General features: G+C 42.4%; 2 protein-coding genes across 2 annotated transcripts in view; both read left to right on the forward strand.

The window, feature by feature from the left end:
• LOC127909861 (paternally-expressed gene 3 protein-like) overlaps window positions 1-13,868 on the forward strand; it is a 55,370-nt gene that overhangs the window by 27,452 nt on the left and 14,050 nt on the right. The gene's annotated exons all lie outside the window — the stretch shown is intronic.
• LOC118399373 (vacuolar protein sorting-associated protein 45-like) overlaps window positions 1-13,868 on the forward strand; it is a 28,946-nt gene that overhangs the window by 350 nt on the left and 14,728 nt on the right. The window contains exons 2-14 of the mRNA XM_035795412.2: window positions 1,519-1,653; window positions 2,340-2,400; window positions 4,442-4,521; window positions 4,783-4,851; window positions 5,027-5,164; window positions 5,247-5,357; window positions 6,699-6,833; window positions 9,013-9,126; window positions 9,373-9,540; window positions 10,910-11,068; window positions 11,287-11,394; window positions 11,512-11,633; window positions 11,970-12,101. Of these exons, the coding sequence (XP_035651305.1) occupies window positions 1,519-1,653; window positions 2,340-2,400; window positions 4,442-4,521; window positions 4,783-4,851; window positions 5,027-5,164; window positions 5,247-5,357; window positions 6,699-6,833; window positions 9,013-9,126; window positions 9,373-9,540; window positions 10,910-11,068; window positions 11,287-11,394; window positions 11,512-11,633; window positions 11,970-12,101 (1,532 nt within the window). The remainder of the gene's footprint in view (window positions 1-1,518; window positions 1,654-2,339; window positions 2,401-4,441; window positions 4,522-4,782; window positions 4,852-5,026; window positions 5,165-5,246; window positions 5,358-6,698; window positions 6,834-9,012; window positions 9,127-9,372; window positions 9,541-10,909; window positions 11,069-11,286; window positions 11,395-11,511; window positions 11,634-11,969; window positions 12,102-13,868) is intronic.

A 13,868-nucleotide genomic window follows, 5' to 3' on the forward strand; every position in this document is an offset into this window, starting at 1 on the left:
TCAGGTTATTTTTGTAAAAAAGTATGTGGACACCTACTCGTCAGACATCTCATTCCAAAATCATGGGCATTAATATGGAGTTGGTCCCCCTTTGCTGCTATAACAGCCTCCATGGTGCAGGGACTTGTTTCCATTTAGCCACATGAACATTAGTGAGGTCAGGCACTGATGTTGGTCGATTAGGCCTGGCTCACAGTCAGCGTTCTAATTCATCCCAAATATGTTCGATGGGGTTGAGGTCAGGGCTCTGCAGGCTAGTCAAATTCTTCCACACCGATCTCAACATTTTTGTATGGACCTCGCTTTGTGCACAGGGGCATTGTCATGTTGAAACAGGAAAGGGCCAAACTGGTGCCACAAAGTTGGAAGCACAGAATCGTCTAGAATGTCATTGTATGCTGTAGCGTTAATATTTCCCTCCACTGGAACTAAGGGGCCTGGCCTGAACCATTTAAAAAAAGGCCCAGACCATTATTCCTCCTCCACCAAACTTTACAGTTGGCACTATTAATTTGGGTAGGTAGCATTCTCGTGGCATCTGCCAAAGCCAGATTCATCCGTTGGAATGCCAGATGGTGAAGCGTGATTCATTACTCCAGAGAAAGCGTTTCCATTGCTCCAGAGTCCAATAGCTGCCAGCTTTACACCACTCCAGCCGACGATTGGCACTGCGCATGGTGATCTTAGGTTTGTGTAGGGCTGCTCGGCAATGGAAACCTATTTCATGAAGCTCCTGACGAACAGTTCATGTGCTGATGTTGCTTCCAGAGGCAGTTTGGAACTCGGTATGTAGTAATCGAGGACAGACAATTTTTACGCGCAACAGCACTCGGCAGTCCCGTTCTGTGAGCTTGCGTGGCCTACCATTTCACTGCTGAGCCATTGTCGCTCCTAGACATTTCCACTTTACAATAACAGCACTTACAATTGACTGGGGCAGCTCTAGCAGGGCAGAAATTTAATGAACGGACTTGTTGGGAAGGTGACATCCTATGACGGTGCCTTGTTGAAAGTCACTGTGCTCTACAGTACAGGCCATTCTACTGCCAATGTTTGTCTATTGAGATTTATAAACCTGTCAGCAACGGGTGTGGCTGAAATAGCTAAATATTTATTTATATAAATTAGCCACTTATTTGAAGGGATGTCCACATACTTTTGGCCATATAGTATATGTGTTGTCTTTCTGAGACGGACACATTGAAGGAACAGAACCTTGAATTATTCACCAATTCCTGGTAATTAAAATAAACCGTGAAATCACAAAAAAGTCTCTGGACCAGTCTCTAAAATGCCATTCATATCAAATGTAGAGATTTGGTTATAAAAAAGGAAACTTCTTCTTTAATGATTAGTATTAAATAATATAGATAGGAGAACCAAGCTTCTGGTAATGTCATACTGTCAGCAGCTCCTTCCATTGGAAGATGCCAAATCTTTGGCTCATGTAGAAACAAATTTACTGCATTACAGTTGCGTTTTGTCATCATGCCTATTTGTTTGTGCTTGTCTCATCAGACCAGCATCGTCAGTGTGGTCTACACTCAATCCGAGATCCTACAGAAGGAGGTCTACTTGTTTGAAAGAATCGACTCACAGAGTCGAGACAACATGAAGCACCTCAAAGCCATCTGCTTCCTCAGGCCAACCAAGGTGCCCCAGTCACTGTATAGACATTGCAGCCAGCCTTTGCTCTGCATTAAAGGTCCAATGCAACCATTTTTATTTCTATATCAAATCATTTCTGGGTAACAACTGAGTACCTTACTGTGATCGTTTTCAATTAAAATGGTCAAAAAGAATATTGCTAGGACATGAATGTTGCAAGTACTGTCTTGGAGTGGTCTGAGTGGAGAGGAGAAAACAACTGAAAATGTGCTGTTATTGGCAGAGGGGCTGAGAACTCTTTGTTATTGGTATATTAACTTAAGTTATCTGCATGGCGATGTCAACATGGAAGGCCGAAACTCCATTCCACCAAAACAGACTGAAATATACAAACAGCTGTTACACTAAAAACGATTATCATAATTTTCACAGTTTCACAGTATTATTCCAACCTCAGTGTGGAAATATAAATAAAACACAGGCAAATCATCTTTTTGACTGCACTGGGCCTTTAAGACTTTGTTACTTACCATCCACACACATTGTATCTACTGGATTGTGTCCATCCACAACTGTATGAATGCATATGTCAACTTCATTGTACGTATACTGTACGTCTACTGATTATATTGCGTCCATACACTATGCACTATTTGGAGGCAAAGTACTTTAGTCATGCTTAGTTTTGGATTTGTATGACTCCCCTGACTTTCTCTCTGTCCTCTTTACAGGAGAATGTGGAAAATCTGATACAGGAGCTCCGGCGACCAAAGTACAGTGTCTACTTCATCTGTAAGGACTTCTGCGCTGTTGTTTAAATCGTATGGTTCTGATTCTTGTGCAGGTTTTTAGACAGATCAAATACAGATAAAGTGGACTAAGATGTTATGTCCCTGTCTCATTTATATAGATTGACCACACATCAACATTTCACGGTGGCGGCTATTGCCCATACGTAAAAATGATATATTGATATATATTTCAACAACATGTTTGTAAATGACAGATATCTAAATATTTAAATATATATATATACAAAAATATATGGACATATTCCAAAATTGTCCATTTTAAATACACTCAGTGGTCCGTTCGTTAGGTGCACCACCCCGTTCGCGAAAATGGTTTTCTCCGACGGACAGTGAGTCATGTGGCCGTGGCTTGCTATGTAAAGCAGGCATTGAGGCATTCTGTTACGGTTCGATTGAACAATAGAATGGGCAAAACTATTGACCTTTTGAGTGTGGTATGATCTTCGGTGCCAAGTGTGCCGGTTTCTCGATCTAAGAAACGACCGGCCTCCTAGGCTTTTCACGAATTACAGTGTCTCGGACAGGGTACTCCAACCTTTTCGTGTATCACGAAATTATACATTTCGTGAGCTACACATTTTTTCAAGCTTTCAAATAGGCATATTCTTCTCTTCTCCTGCAACCCTTCCCCGGGTACTTAGTGTACAAGAGAAAGTAGTGCACTATGTTTTCTGTCAATATACCTCATAAAAGAATGGTTAATAAACAACTCTAAGGGGGGGCCCTATAAAATTTCCTCCAAATTAGGTCCTCAGTTACGTTTTTCCTGGTTTTAGATTTAATCTTAATTACAATTTTTCCTAGAGAAAAAACTAAATTGGATGTTATGAGTCCACGTCAATGCTTATATCACATCAGAAGACATTTTATTTAGGTCTGTAAGTACACTCAAGTCTTAATGTTTAATTCCTCTTTAATTGTGCATCTAACGAGAGGAATGTGCGTCTAACACACTGGTCTAGCGATGGTTCTGTACTGCTGCTGCTCATTTCATGGCAAAGTTTGCAATCAATAGATACAAATGATATACTTATATACATAATATACAGTGTCACTAACTAGAAAGCTAGCTAGGAGGTATGTGCGACCGGTAGACAGTGTCCTTTGCCCCCTGCCTGTCGGGCACTTTTTTCCAGCAGTTTTGTTAACAACGCTGAGGGCAGGTGGGAGCGGAAAAACACTGTCTACTGCTAGCTAGGAAGGAGGAGTCCGGTAATGCAGGATTTAAAAAACTCTAATTCTTTAAACCCACCTCAGTCTTCAAGTATTGTGGTAGCAGCATCATGTTATGGGTATGCTTGTCATCAGCAGGGACTGGTTAATTTGTCAGGATCAAAATAAATATGAAAGGAGTTAAGCCCAGGAAAAAAGTTAGAAAACCCACCTCAGTCTTCTGAAAACCTAACCCTGCGACTAGTTTTATTTTTCAGCGAGACGATTTAATACCAAAGACACTCCAGAATGAATTTCCAAGAGGTGTTGAGTGTTTCTGAATGGTCAAGTCTCAATCCTGACTTAAATCTGCTCAAAACACGGAGACACGGTTTAAATATCACTGTCCATAAATGATCCCCATCCAAATTTACGAAGCCTGAACGTTTTTGACAAAAATGATGGAACATTACGAATTGTGATTGACACCTCAGGAAAATGTATTTGAATCTATTTAAAAATATATTTACAGATATGGTCTTCGTTCAAGTGTCTTTTCGAAATAAACCTCTTTTTTGAATATGTTTCATAAGTGGCAGGGAGGCTATACCTCAATAGCTGCAGAATACATTTTCAATTACAACTCAATGATCCAACTTTTGCATGCAAAATAACTCTTTGGGAACCTAATGCTAAGGTACCAGAGGTCAATAGAAACTCAACGTAGTCATTGGGGTAGAGAAGGTTGTGAGACGTGAGCGTGTATTTATTTGATATATTTGGTAAATACATTTTCCCAATATATTTAAATATATTCCAATATATAATTTTTCCTGTATGGGTGACATCCTCCTCATAATCCTTTCTAGACTTCAGCAACGTCATCAGTAAGAGTGAGATAAAAGCCCTGGCTGAGGCGGATGAACAGGAGGTGGTTGCAGAAGTGCAAGTAAGTTAACGCTAAGGGCAGTACTATAGGACAGTATCCATCAGTTAGGTACACAACTATTATTATTTGTAAACATTTTATTTTTTTATTTTTTTTAACCTTTATTGTTTTTTTCCTACTAGTCCTGAATCCACATTTTTCATCATTTCTATTTCTAGTTATAACCACATTACAGTACGCGTCGTCTTGTAATAGCCAGGTTATCCTTTGACGTTTATACTGGAAACTAATCATTCAAATTTCTCTCATATATGACTGCAGGAGTTCTATGGAGACTTCATTGCTGTGAACCCACATCTTTTCTCCCTCAACCTCAGTGGTGTCGCAAGGGTAGGACATGCAAATATGCTATGTCGCTTTGCATATGTGACAATCTATAAAGGGGTTTATTATTCATCTGCATTGACTTTAGTTTAACGTTTTTTGTTTGTCTCTACACATGACATATTCCCTCTGTATTTTGGATCTGTTTACAGAGTGCATTCCCATCTTGTGTGTGTTGCAGGGTCGGAGCTGGGAGCCAACTCTCCTACCACGTACCACCCAGGGTCTGACCTCAGTGCTGTTGGCCCTGAAGAAATGTCCCATGATCCGCTACCAGCTGTCCTCAGACATGGCCAAGAGACTGGGAGAGAGTGTGAAGGTGACTAATATCACATGCACAACTATCGCATGCGCATGCATGCACGCATGCACGCAATCTCACTACCCCTCTCCTCCTCCAGCAAATCATCACCAAGGAGTATGAGCTGTTTGACTTCAGGAAGACAGAGGTGCCTCCTCTCCTGCTCATCATGGACCGCAGCGATGACGCCATCACCCCACTACTCAACCAGGTCAGAACTACACTACCGTTCAAGAGTTTGGTGTCACTTAGAAATGTCAGTGTTTTAGAAAGAAAAGCACATTTTTTTGTCCATTAAAATAACATCAAATTGATCAGGAATACAGTGTAGACATTGTTAATGTTGTAAATGACTATTGTAGCTGGAAACGGCAGATAAAAAAAAAAATGAATATCTACATAGGCGTACAGAGGCCTATTATCAGCAACCATCACTCCTGTGTTCCAATGGCACATTGTGTTAGCTAATCCAAGTTTATAATTTGAAGTCTTATTGATCATTAGAAAACCCTTTTGAAATTATGTTAGCACAGCTGAAAACTGTTGTTCTGATTTAAAGAAGCAATCAGAACAACAACTGGCCTTCTTTAGATTAGTTGAGTGTCTGGAGCATCAGCATTTTGAGGTTCGATTCCAGGCTCAAAATGGCCAAAAACAAATAACTTTCTTCTGGAACTCATCAGTCTATTCTTGTTCTGATGAATGAAGGCTATTTCATGCGAGGCGACTCCTCTTCACTGTTGATGTTGAGACTGGTGTTTTGCGGGTACGATTTAATGAAGCTGCCAATTGAGGACTTGTGAGGTGCCTGTTTCTCGACCTAGACACTAATATACTTGTCCTCTTGCTCAGTTGTGCACCAGGGCCTCACACTACTCTTTCTATTCTTGTTAGAGCCAGTTTGCGCTATTCTGCGAAGGGAGTAGTACACAGCGTTGTACGAGATCTTCAGTTTCTTGGCAAAGTTGCAAAGAAAAAGACATCTCAGACTTGCCAATAAAAATAAAAGATTAAGCTGGGCAGAAGAACACAGACACCGGACAGAGGAACTCAACCTAGAAGGCCAGCATCCCGGTGTCGCCTCTTCACTGTTGACGTTCGTTTGAACTATTAGCCAGAAGATACATTTCAAAGATAATCTACCTGTTTTTTTAGCCTGGCACCAGACTGAGCATTTTATCAGTCTGGAACCCAGGCTACATATTTACAAAAAGGTAGACAATGACCAGGTCATCTAGTCAAACGACATACCTGGAGAATATTCACATCATTCTGATGTGTACTGCAGCCTCTGGTCACTTGGGGGCAGCAGCGTCTTATACATACATTTACCAGGCCTGCAACCTGCACACTAAACTAGGTCATGTACTCAAGGCCCTTTGTGTCACATGTAATGCACCAATCTTTAGCGCACATTAGAAAAGCTAATCATTTGGCAAAAACCTCATACACCTCTCATCGCTGAATTGAATTAGTAGAGATTAAATGTACTTTATTTTAATTGTGGGTGTCATTGCTTTGGTTTCATTGTTTGTTGCCCTGCTCCCTCCAGTGGACGTACCAGGCCATGGTGCACGAGCTGCTTGGCCTCAACAACAACCGTATTGACCTGTCCCGAGTCCCAGGGATCAGCAAGGAGCTGAAGGAGGTGGTGCTGTCTGCAGAGAACGATGAGTTCTATGCCAATGTGAGTCCCAGTCTCTAGGCCTGGTTCCAATTCTACACAAATGTTCCCTTCGGCATTGAGACGGTCTCATTTGAAAAGGCTGGCAGGTAGCCTAGAGCACGTTTCCCCCACGGGCCAAATTTGTTTTCTTATTACTGGACATGACTGTAAAAACGGCAGCATTTCAGCACCAAGTGATTTTAATTTTGGATATCTGTTCCAAAGTATTCTCACACATGATAGAGAGATACAGGCGGGCAAAAAAGTATTTAGTCAGCCACCAATTGTGCAAGTTCTTCCACTTAAAAAGATGAGGCCTGTAATTTTCATTATAGGTACACTTCAACTATGACAGACAAAATGAGAAAAAAAATCCAGAAAATCACATTGTAGGATTTTTAAGGAATTTATTTGCAAATTATTGTGGAAAATAAGTATTTGGTCAATAACAAAAGTTTATCTCAATACTTTGTTATATACCCTTTGTTGGCAATGACAAAGGTCAAACGTTTTCTGTGAGTCTCCACAAGGTTTTCACACACTGTTGCTGGTATTTTGGCCCATTCCTCCATGCAGATCTCCTCTAGAGCAGTGATGTTTTGGGGCTGTTGCTGGGCAGCACGGACTTTCAACTCCCTCCAAAGATTTTCTATGGGGTTAAGATCTGGAGACTGGCTAGGCCACTCCAGGACCTTGAAATGCTTCTTACGAAGCCACTCCTTCGCGAAGCCACTCCTTCGTTGCCCGGGCGGTGTGTTTGGGATCATTGTCATGCTGAAAGACCCAGCCACGTTTCATCTTCAATGCCCTTGCTGATGGAAGGAGGTTTTCACTCAAAATCTCACGATACAAGGCCCCATTCATTCTTTCCTTTACACGGATCAGTCGTCCTGGTCCCTTTGCAGAAAAACAGCCCCAAAGCATGATGTTTCCACCCCCATGCTTCACAATAGGTATGGCGTTCTTTGGATGCAACTCACCATTCTTTGTCCTCCAAACACGAAGAGTTGAGTTTTTACCAAAAAGTTATATTTTGGTTTCTCCCAATCTTCTTCTGGATCATCCAAATGCTCTTTAGCAAACTTCAGACGGGCCTGGACATGTACTGGCTTAAGCAGGGGGACACGTCTCGCACTGCAGGATTTGAGTCCCTGGCGGCGTAGTGTGTTACTGATGGTAGGCTTTGTTACTTTGGTCCCAGCTCTCTGCATGCAGGTCATTCACTAGGTCCCCCCATGTGGTTCTGGGATTTTTGCTCACCGTTCTTGTGATCATTTTGACCCCACGGGGTGAGATCTTGCGTGGAGCCCCAGATCGAGGGAGATTATCAGTGGTCTTGTATGTCTTCCATTTCCTAATAATTGCTCCCACAGTTGATTTCTTCAAACCAAGCTGCTTACCTATTGCAGATTCAGTCTTCCCAGCCTGGTGCAGGTCTACAATTGTGTTTCTGGTGTCCTTTGACAGCTCTTTGGTCTTGGCCATAGTGGAGTTTGGAGTGTGACTGTTTGAGGTTGTGGACAGGTGTCTTTTATACTGATAACAAGTTCAAACAGGTGCCATTAATACAGGTAACGAGTGGAGGACAGAGGAGCCTCTTAAAGAGGAAGTTACAGGTCTGTGAGAGCCAGAAATCTTGCTTGTTTGTAGGTGACCAAATACTTATTTTCCACCATAATTTGCAAATATATATTTTTTAAATCCTACAATGTGATTTTCTGGATTTCTTTTCTCATTTTGTCTGTCATAGTTGAAGTGTACCTATGATGACAATTACAGGCCTCTCATCTTTTTAAGTGGGAGAGCTTGCACAATTGGTGGCTGACTAAATACTTTTTGCCCCACTGTATGTGATCGTATACAAATGCAAGATTTGAAAGGATTCATGTTATAATCAAATGTTATACCTATTTGTTCTTCTTGTGGTAAATTTGCAGTCTACAAATTATTTGTAATTATGTTCCGGCCCCCTGACCATCCGCTCAAGAAAAAAAAAATTATAATCGTCCAGTGGCTGAATCTAGATGACGATCCCTGGCCTAGAGGTTAGGAAGGCGTCCAGCAACCCTCTGTAAAAAGACTCTGAAGGAATATCGGGCAAAATGTGTAGCAGTCGGTCAGTGGGAAAAGGTTAAAGAATTCCGACAGGGCCAGACGTTAGCTGACAACTTCCAATTCACTCTCACATTCTCTTATTCAGAATCTGTACCTGAACTTTGGAGAGATCGGCACAAACATCAAGAACCTGATGGAGGACTTCCAGAAGAAGAAGCCCAAGGAGCAACAGAAGCTGGAGTCCATCTCTGATATGAAGGTGAGAGCTGGGCACTGTAGGAACTCGATTTCCCAGTACAGGAACTCACTTTCCCAGCATGTCCTGTTGCAGTTGCTCATTTAGGACCACTAACACATCTCAGCCTCATTAGTTAATAACCACTCACAATTAGATAAATTATCTCTTAATTACAATAATGATACGAGCTATAAATAATTGCTGCAACTTTAAGAAATGTCTTTCTGTTTTATTTTTTAAAATAATTCCCTCTATTTTTCTCTGCAGGCGTTTGTGGACAACTACCCCCAGTTCAAAAAGATGTCTGGCACAGTGTCGAAGCACGTGACTGTGGTGGGTGAGCTGTCTCGCCAGGTGAGCGAGAGGCACCTGATGGAGGTGTCAGAGGTGGAGCAGGAGCTTGCCTGCCAGAATGACCACTCAAGCGCGTCACAGGTAAGACTCTGGGGTTGAAGGGATACTTCGGGATTTTGGCAACGAGGTCCTTTATCTACTTCCCCAGAGTCAGATGAACAAGTGGATACCATTTTTATGTCTCGATGTCCAGTTTGTAGGAAGTTATAATTAAGTCTGTCAACCAATGCTAACTAGCGTTATTTTTTAAATTTACTGGTAGGAAACACATTTCTATTATTACCAATAGAATTTCCTGAATTGTCTGAAATTAATCAACACTCCAGTCCTGCTCTGCACTGACTTGATGTCAGAGACTGACTAGAAATACACTACTAGATACAGTGCATTCAGAAAGTATTCAGACCCCTTGATTTTTTTCCCACATTGTTACGTTACAGCCTTATTCTGAAATGGTTCAATTGCTTTTTTTCCCTCATCAATCTACACACACTACCCCATAATGACAAAGCAAAAACAAATTTGTATACTTTTTGTTGTTGAAATATCACTTACATAAGTATTCAGACCCTTTACTCAGTACTTTGTTGAAGCACCTTCAGCAGAGATTACAGCATTGAGTCTTCTTGGGTATGATGCTACACACTTGGCACACCTGTATTTGGGGAGTTTCTCCCCATTCCTCTCTGCAGATCCTCTCAAGCTTTGTCAGGTTGGATGGGGAGCTTTGCTGCACAGCTATTTTCAGGTCTCTCCAGAGATGTTCGATCGGGTTAAAGTCCAGTCTCTGGCTGGGCCACTCAAGGACATTCAGAGACTTGTCCCGAAGCCACTCCTGCGTTGTCTTGGCTGTATGCTTTGTCCTGTTCTTTGGTCTTTGTCCTGTTGGAAGATGGTATTTTATCTGACATGCACTGTCAACTGTGGGACCTTTTTATATAGACAGGTGTGTGCCTTTCCAAATCATGTCCAATCAATTGTATTTACCACAGGTGGACTCCAATCAAGTTGTCGAAACATCTCAAGGATGATCAATGGAAACAGGATGCACCTGAGCTCAATTTCGAGTCTCATAGCAAAGGGTCTGAATACTTATGTAAATAAGATATTTCCGTTTTTAAAATATATTTTTTAAGATAATATTTTTTTATTAGGAAAAATGTATATTGGTGTCCTATCACTGACACCAATGGAAATGTGACATGGGGGAGGGGCCTACAGCTCAATGTTATTTTATTCAATAACACCAATAGTTCACATGAAAGCATTCAGAAAGTCACACAATATTACTTTGTGTTGGTTAAAGAGGAATACAATAATGGCCACTTATAATAATAGTGACTTTCAGAATACAATAAAACACTGCACATAGAAGCCATAGTGAAGTAGCATTAAAGAATTGCAGTCTGTATTAAAGGCTATGTAAAATGTACTCCCTGTTTTTCCACAGAATGTGCGTCGGCTGCTGCAGAACCCGCGGGTAAGCGAGCTGGACGCGGTGCGCCTGGTGATGCTGTACGCACTGCGCTACGAGAGACACAGCAGCAGCATCCTGACGGGCCTCATGGAGGAGCTCAACAGGAAGGGCGTGTCAGAGAGGCATCGCAGGGTAAGGGAACATTCTATACTGTACCACTACCTGACCCTTGGGGCAATATGAGGACTGTATACTGTTGTTGTACTCGTCTTATATTATGTAGATGTTATTATTTTGGGATCAACAATGTACGTTCAGTATGTTGGTATGTCTGTTTTATCAATCTAGACTGGGTTAGAATAATCAAATTAAGCCTTTTTATCTTGTTTAACTGGCATCTTTTACCTCAGATGGTAACGTCCATGGTGGAGTATGGAGGGAAGAGGGTGAGAGGAAGTGACCTCATCAACCCCCAAGACGCAGTTGCCATTACCAAACAGTTCTTCAAGGGGCTGAAGGTACACCATTCTCCTCACAAATTATACAAATACTAGCGGTAGTTTTGTGTCCATCTAGCCACTCTCAACCAGATTCTAATAAAACACCTTTGGTTTTGGGTGCGTGCGTGTCTCCAGGGAGTTGAGAATGTGTACACGCAGCATGCACCGTTACTGCAGGAGACCTTGGACCAGCTGATCAAGGGGCGCCTGAAAGACAGTCAGTTCCCTTACCTAGGACCCAGCTCCCTTCGAGACAGGTAGGGTGATATATATATATATATACACACACACACACACACACACACACACACACACACACACACACACACACACACACACACACACACACACACACACACACACACACACACACACACGCACACACAGTTAAAGACACGACCTCAGACCCTACACCTGAATAGCCAAACACACACACTTCTACACACTATCAATGATACGGGGGAAAAAAAATCGAAAATAATTAAACACATATTCTGTGTGTATGAGCACATAAGCTCACAGTTCATCACCGTTATTGGATGACCCCAACCGGATGCTAGCCTATCAATGATTACCATGTAGTTCCTCTTCAGGCCACAGGATATCATAGTGTTCGTCATCGGAGGGGCCACCTATGAGGAGGCGCTGGCAGTCTACAACCTGAACCGCACCATGCCAGGGGTTCGGATCGTACTGGGCGGCACCACCATCCACAACACCAAGAGGTCAGAATCATCAACCGCTCCTCGTGACCTACTGTAGTCGCCTCAGTCAATTTTCCAGACATAGGCATTAGCCAGTAGACATCCATTGTCTGCTACCAGGTCAACACATATGATCAAAATGGCTTAACCCTCTAGAGTCGACGGCCACGTGGAAATCTAATTGGCATAATACAAAAATCCCCATAAAAAGTCTCTGTTTAACCTAGAGATATCTGTTGGGCTGCGTCTCAATCCACTACATATGCCAGTGGCGACCTTCCGCATCGGAGGCTGAAGGTCGGAAGGGGGGCTGAGCTGAGCTACGGTGGTGTTTGTTATATCACGAGTCATCCCTAAAAAAATCTGTCTTCTCACGAATATGTCTGTAGCGTCCCGACCGGTTTGGCCTAACTAATATGATCACTCCAATGAATGATGAGACTCTCCCGAACACGGTGGTGTTCTCCGTTTTGCTCTACAACCCCCACAAGCGTCACAGGACGGAAGTCGGCACCACCGATATGTCAAGTTCTGTCTGTAGCATTCGAACAGTTTTGGCTACACACTGATATGACCACTCTATGAAAAGGTGAGACTCTCACGAACGCGTACATGTCAGTGCTATAGGGCGTCCACAAGCATCACTTGACCTGTCTGAAGGTAGCCCGTTACCAGTTTTAAAAAATGAATGGAACTGAGTGTATAAAACATTAGGAACACCTTTCTAATATTGAGTTGCACCCCCTTTTGCCCTCAGAACAGCCTCAATTTGTCGGGGCAAGCGTTCCACAGGGATGTTGACTCCAGTGCTTCCCACAGTTGTGTGAAGATGGCTGGGTGTCCTTTGGGTGGTGGACAATTCTTGATACACATGGGAAACTGTTGAGCGTGAAAACCCCAGAAGCGCTGCAGTTCTTGACACACTCAAACCGGTGTGCGGTGTATGGCACCTTCTGCCATACACCGTTCAAAGGCACATACATCTTTTGTCTTGCCCATTCACCCTCTGAATTATCACCTCATCATTGGGTGAGTCAAGTGTCACTGTAAGGTTTATTTTCTAGCCTACTGTAGCCTATATTATATTACAGTGCCTTCGGAAAATATTCTGACCCCTTGACATTTTCCACATTTTGTTACGTTACAGCCTTATTCTAAAATTGATTAAATAAAATTAAATCCTCAGCAATCTACACAAAATACCAAATAGTGACGAAGCAAAAACAGGTTTTTATGTATAAAAAATTGCCACGTAAACAAACTGTCATGTGCCTTTTACTGGGGTGTGGTTTCCGTCTGGCCACTCGACCATAAAGGTATAATTGGCTGAGTGCTGCAGAGATGGTTGTCCTTGTGGAAGGTTCTCCCATCTCCACAGAGAACCTGGAGCTCTGTCAGAGTGACCATTGTGTTCTTGGTCACCTCCCTCCCCCAATTGCTCCGTTTGGCCAGGCGGCCAGCTCTAAGAAGAGTTTTGGTGCTTTCAAACTTCTTCCATTTAAGACTGATGGAGGCCACTGTGTTCTTGGTGACCTTCAATGCTGCAGACATTTTTTTGGTACCCTTCCCCAGATCTGTGCCTCAACACAAGCCTGTCTCGGAGCTCTACAGACAATTCCTTCGACCTCATGCCTGTGGGACCTTATATAAACAGTTGTGTGCCTTTCCAAATCATGTCTAATCAATTGAATTTAACAAAGTTGGACTCCAATCAAGTTGTAGAAACATCTCAAGGAAGATGAATGGAATCAGGATGCACCTGAGCTCAATTTCAAGTCTCATAGCAAA

The sequence above is a fragment of the Oncorhynchus keta genome, chromosome 20, assembly GCF_023373465.1.
Source record: "Oncorhynchus keta strain PuntledgeMale-10-30-2019 chromosome 20, Oket_V2, whole genome shotgun sequence".
In the NCBI taxonomy this organism is placed as follows: Eukaryota; Metazoa; Chordata; class Actinopteri; order Salmoniformes; family Salmonidae; genus Oncorhynchus; species Oncorhynchus keta.